Source organism: Schistocerca americana, chromosome 3, assembly GCF_021461395.2.
Source record: "Schistocerca americana isolate TAMUIC-IGC-003095 chromosome 3, iqSchAmer2.1, whole genome shotgun sequence".
In the NCBI taxonomy this organism is placed as follows: Eukaryota; Metazoa; Arthropoda; class Insecta; order Orthoptera; family Acrididae; genus Schistocerca; species Schistocerca americana.
In genome coordinates, this window is record NC_060121.1 from 849913273 (window position 1) to 849919732 (window position 6460).

The 6460-nt window shown below is 39.4% G+C and overlaps 1 protein-coding gene across 1 annotated transcript; it reads left to right on the forward strand.

Moving 5' to 3' along the window:
- Positions 1–4937: 4937 nt before the first annotated feature.
- LOC124606436 (SCAN domain-containing protein 3-like) lies at positions 4938–5471 on the forward strand. The gene has a single exon (XM_047138418.1). It carries the CDS (start codon positions 4938–4940, stop codon positions 5469–5471), a length of 534 nt encoding a protein of 177 aa, XP_046994374.1.
- Positions 5472–6460: the final 989 nt, after the last annotated feature.

Sequence of the window (6460 nt, forward strand, 5' to 3'; positions counted from 1 at the left end):
TCTGGCAAAAAAATGTGAAAGCTTTCACGGATGCTGAATTAGTGAAGCAATGTATGATGACTGTTTCTGAAACTTCATTTCAAAATTTCTCCAACAGTAAACAAATATCAGCTGAAATGAAAAAGCTCACACTTTCAGAATCCATCTGTCGACGACGTATAGAAGATATTTCAAAATGTATGCTTGAGGCAGTAATTAATAAAGTCATACTATGCAAATACTTCAGTCTTGCATGTGATTGCAGTACAGATTTGGCTTCGATGGCTCAGTTTTCATTATTTGTGCGTTACTGCACAAATGATGGGGTAATAGAGGATGATTTTTTAGCAATTATGACCATGAAAGGTCACACAAAAGGATGCAGTTAAAGAATTTGTAAAAAAATGGCTTATCTGTGAGCAATTTAATATTATTATGTACAGATGGTTATCCCTCAATAACGGGCGTCAACAATGGTTTAATAGCACTGATTAAGAAGGAATGTAATTTGTCAAATTTACTCTCCATTTGCTGCTTACTGATTCAAGAAAGTTTGGCATGTCAAATTTCAAATATCAAATTGAAGAATGTCAAGCAAACGGTTTTAAGCGTTATAAATTTCATTCGTGCCTGTGAACTTAATCATCGAAAATTTAAAGAACTTCTGCAGGAATTGCAAGCTTGTTACAATGATGTTCTTTTACATACTGCTGTCAGATGGTTAAGTATAGGAAAAGTATTGAAACGGTTTGCCAATTTGAAATCTGAAATTATTTTATTCTTACATTAAAGTGGCAAAATTAGCCTGAAGTGGATGAATGGTGGATACTTACAGTTTTTTTGACTGATGTTACACAAAAATTCAACACACTTAACTTGGAATAACAAGGAACAAACAAGATAATTGGGCAAATGACTAACAAAATATTTGCATTTGAATCCAAACTGCAATTACACTGGGTGGTCCATTGATAGTGACCGGGCCAAATATCTCACGAAATAAGCATCAAACGAAAAAACTACAAAGAACGAAACTCGTCTAGCTTGAAGGGAGGCCCCCTAGATGGCGCTGCCATACGTCAAACGGATATCAACTGCGATTTTTTAAATAGGAACGTAAATAAATATGAATGTTTTAACTGTACCACTTTTTCGCTTTGTGATGGATGGCGCTGTAATAGTCACAAACGTATAAGTACGTGGTATCACGTAACATTCCGCCAGTGCGGACGGTATTTGCTTCGTGATACATTACCCGTGTTAAAATGGACCATTTACCAACTACGGAAGAAGTCGATATCGTGTTAATGTATGGCTATTGTGATCAAAATGCCCAACGGGCGTGTGCTATGTATGCCGCTCGGTATCCTGGACGACATTATCCAATTGTCCTGGCCGTTCGCCGGGTAGTTACGTTATTAAAGGAAACAGGAAGTGTTCAGCCACATATGAAACGTCAACCACAACCTCCAACAAATGATGAAGTCCAAGTAGGTGTTTTAGCTGCTGTCGCAGCTAATCCTCACATCAGTAGCAGATAAATTGTGCGAGATCGGGAATCTCAAAAACGTCGGTGTTGAGAATGCTACATCAACATCGATTGCACCCGCACCAATTTCTGTGCCCCAGGAATTGCATGGCGACGACTTTGAACGTCATGTACAGTTCTGCCACTGGGCACAAGAGAAATTACGGGACGATGACAGAATTTTTGCACGCGTTCTATTTAGCGACGAAGCGTCATGCACCAACAGCGGTAACGTAACCTGGCATAATATGCACTATTGGGCAACGGAAAATCCACGATGGCTGCGACAAGTGGAACATCAGCGAACTTGGCGGATTAATGTATGGTGCGGCATTATGGGAGGAAGGATAACTGGCCCCCATTTTATGATGTCAATCTAAATGGTGCAATGTATGCTGATTTCTACGTAATGTTCTACCGATGTTACTACAAGATGTTTCACAGCATGACGGAATGGCGATGTACTTCCAACATGATGGATGTCCGGCACATAGCTCACGTGCGGTTGAAACGGTATTGAATAGCATATTCCATGACAGGTGGATTGGACGTCGAAGCACCATATCATTGCCTGCACGTTCACCGGATCTGACGTCCCCGGATTTCTTTCTGTAGGGAAAGTTGAAGGATATTTGCTATCGTGATCCACCGACAACACCTGAGAACATGCGTCAGCACATTGTCAATGCATGTGCGAACATTACTGAAGGCAAACTCTTCGCTGTTGAGAGGAATGTCGTTACACGTATTGCCAAATGCATTGAGGTTGACGAACACCATTTTGAGCATTTATTGCATTAATGTGGTATTTACAGATAATCGCGCTGTAACAGCATGCATTCTCAGAAATGATAAGTTCACAAAGGTTCATGTATCACATTGGAACAACCGAAATAAAATGTTCAAACGTTCCTACTGTAAGTAGGCTGTTTAGGTTTTTATATTGGTAACGCCACATAGCGCACTGTATGAAAATCACTGGCTGTGCTGTGTGCAGTCTGTAGCTAGTTTGCATTGTTGTCTGCCATTGTAGTGTTGGGCAGCTGGATGTTAACAGCGCGTAGCGTTGTGCAGTTGGAGGTGAGCCGCCAGCAGTGGTGGATGTGGGGAGAGAGATGGCGGAATTCTGAGAACGGATGATCTGGACAGAGACAGTAAATTTGTAAGACTAGATGTCATGAACTGATATATATAATATGTCTTTTGAACAATTTTAAGGTAAATACATTGTTTGTTCTCTATCAAAATCTTTCATTTGCTAACTATGCCTATCAGTAGTTAGTGCCTTCAGTAGTTTGAATCTTTTATTTAGCTAGCAGTATTGGTGTTTGCTGTATTGCCGTAGTTTGAGTAACGAAGATTTTTGTGAGGTAAGTGTTTTGTGAAAGGTATAGGTTAATGTTAGTCAGGGCCATTCTTTAGTAGGGATTACTGAAGGTCAGATTGCGTTGCGCTAAGAAATATTGTGTGCCAGTTTAAACACAGTCACGTACAATTTTTATAAGGGGACGTTTCATATGTCGACCGTTAGCCGAGGATACCTCACTGGAATCTTCTGATTTTTTCTTGTAGTTTGTGTAATTAGTGTAGCTTTTGTTTATTGCTAGAGCGTAATTGTAGAGAGAATCTCCTTTGTAGTTGCAGTCTTTCATTGTTGTACAGTAAAAAGGTTGTGGTATGCATGTAGATTTGCACCAAGTATTTCGCAGCTACGCTTGCAACTAACTAGATATAATTTTCAGTGCTATGTTAACGTGTTCTCTTATTTTTAATTTTCAAATTGTGTTTTTCTGTGTTATCGTGTGAAATATTGTGACAATAATGGCGTGTGAAAAACGTAACACTAGGCTCCAAAGTAAACTGAGAAATAATAGTGACAACTAGCGTAGCTTACCAGCACCATTGTGTAATGAATTAACAGACATTCAAAGTAGTAATTTGGTAAGTGTGCATAGGAAAATGGAGCAGGTGGCAAATAATGGTGTAGACCATGGGTTCCCAAACTGGGGGGCGCGCCCCCTTGGGGGGACATGATGTTGCAAGGGGGGCGCGGGTGGAGTTAGTGGTATAAACCTAATATTTTTTTTAATATCGATATTTTAATAAAAATTAATGTGCAGGTATTAATGATAGATTATGGTGCTAAATGCAATCGTTTGGCGTCCCACTTCCCACAATCTTATCTCAATAACCTATTCCAGAACATACAGCTTTTGAAGATCACGTTTAGAATGTCACGTTTAGAATTTCACACACAGAAACTCTCTAAATTACGAAGGTGATATGCGTTAATTCTAATATATCAGATTTGTAAACAACTTACTTCTGACAATTGGAAAACAGAAAAGTCAGGTATTAACTATTCTGTACATTTGTACACATGAACTGAACATAATCATGTTGTAACTTTTAGCCATAGTAGGTTATGTTCATCAGTGTAATAATCACTTATACTACGTAACTGCAAAAATGCCGTTTTATTACCCTGTCAACCTGCGGATCCCCATGTGATGCGATTACAGTGACTTTAATAGACTGTATACGATTCAAATGAACTGGCTGGTTCGTAATTTGGACGGCAGGGCTATGCCCTTTGTCACCAGAAAAATGTGCACGACGTAAATGCGAAACTAGTACAAGTGTTCGTTCTGTGCAGAGTACTTCACGCCGTTCTGGAAACATTGTCGTGACTGCTAACAATGAAACATAACCCAGCTAGATAGACAATGAAGTCCATTAGTGAAGCTATTTTTTTTACTACAGCTCTTTCATTCGGATTACTTATCTGACAAAACAGTTATTTTTCTTCTGCCTTTTTGAAATACGGCATAATTTCGTTTGAAATTAATGTACGTTCTTTGCTGCGACAATGGCTTCTTCTGGCACGAGTACAGAGATAACTGCTTGGCACTGTGCACAGTTTACAGCGATGTATGAGGTGTATCCATGACCTTACTTAATTACTGTGAAATTTGACAACCAATTCATTGATGTTATCTCAAAACTTACCACGTTTCATTTATAAGTAACGAAAGATAGGGGGCACGAAAACGATTTTCGCATAAAACCCCAGGCTGCACTGCTCAGAACAGCACCGCAGAACAGGTAGCAAATTCTTAGGGTGCCTGTGGGCTGTTTCCGCCCTAATCAGGTTAAAGCCCGTTTCTGACCAGCAAGAGCCCTGCTTGGCCAACAGGTCGCTGCGGCTGGGCTTCCCCGTTCTTCGCCCCACTCCTCACAGGCAGTCATCTGAGGTGCCGACAGACGACAGTAGCTCTCCTTTATTTCAGTTGGTTGCTTGCAGTTGTTGACACATTTGATGTATTGGATTTTGCTGAAATCGCATCGAATCTTTCACAGTTGTGCCTCAGTAAAATCAGTGTTAGTGCGAAATTATACTGTTAACTTCTTGTTTTCTTTTTACTTCACCATGAGTGTCGTGAAAAAACGTAAATATAATAATGATTATATCAAAAACGGTTTTGCTTCTATACAAAAAAATGGTGTTGACCAGCCGCAATGTTTTATTTGCTATGAGATATTGAGCAATGATTCCATGAGAGCACCTCGTCTGGAACGCCATTTGTGGGCAAAGCATGGTGCATTGAAAGAGAAGCAGAAAGAATTTTTTGCTGCAAGATGTGATAATTTGAAACGAATGAAGTTGGACACTGCTGGATCCTTCGCTCAGACATCAGAAAAGGTACTGGAAGCCTCGTATGAGTTATTGCGACTTGTTTCAAGGACCAAGAAAAGTCATACTATCGGAGCGACACTAGTTAAACCCAGTTTGTTGAAATCTACTGATATTGTTCTTGGGTCAGAAAGTAAACAAAAACTTTCACAAATACCGCTTTCTGACAGTACTGTGAAACGTCGGATTGATGATGTGGCTGAAGACATACAAAATCAATTAGTCACGGCCGTCAAACAATCACAGATTTTCGCAATACAGTTAGACTAGAGTACCGATGTTGCGAATTGTTGCCAATTGCTAGCTTTCGTTCGCTATATAGAAAATGAGGCGATTAAAGAAGAGTTGCTGCTTTCTACAGAGTTAAAGTCAACTTCAAAAGCAATTCATATAATGGCAGCCATCTCTGAATTCTTTTTGTAAAAATGAGTTATCATGGCAGAAACTGATAGGCGTAAGCACAGATGGCGCCGCATCAATGCTTGGATGTCGCTCAGGATTCGTGCAGATGGTCAGAGAAAAAAACCCTAGTGTTACTGCTATCCACTGTGTAATACACCGTCAAGCATTGGCAGCTAAGACACTTCCAAAGGAACTCAATGATGTCTTGAAACTGTGCATCAAAATCGTGAATCATATTAAAAAGAGTGCGTCAAATTCCAGTTTATTTATGGCTCTTTGTGAAGACTTGAGAGCAGAGTATAAAACACTAATTTCATACAGAAGTACGCTGGCTCTCAAAAGGAAATATGCTAGGAAGATTATTTGAACTTCGAGACAAGTGATGCAGTTTTTGGAAAATTACAAACAAATTGAATTGTATATGGAATTTAGAAAGCCCAGTGTTCATGTTGCATTGGCTTATCTGTCAGATATTTTCGAATCTTTAAACACATTGAATTTGAAATTACAAGGTGGAGAGTCAAACATCATTTTCATCGGGATGCCATCAAAGCATTTACTGATAAGTTGCAACTATGGAAACGTAAAATTTTAGCATGCAATTACTCCTGCTTTTCCAGATTGTTTGGAATCCTGGAAGAAGCCCGATTTCAAAACAATTTTAAGGATACTGATACTAAGAGTAAAATATCGAACCATTTGCAGCACCTCATTGACGAATTCGAACGATACTTCCATAACAGTTGTGATGACAAAATTTATTATAGGTTAGCGACGGATCCATTTCACGTTGACGTGGATGTGTTGCCAGACAGACTACAAGAGGAAGTCTTAGAAATTAAAAATGATTCTGCAGC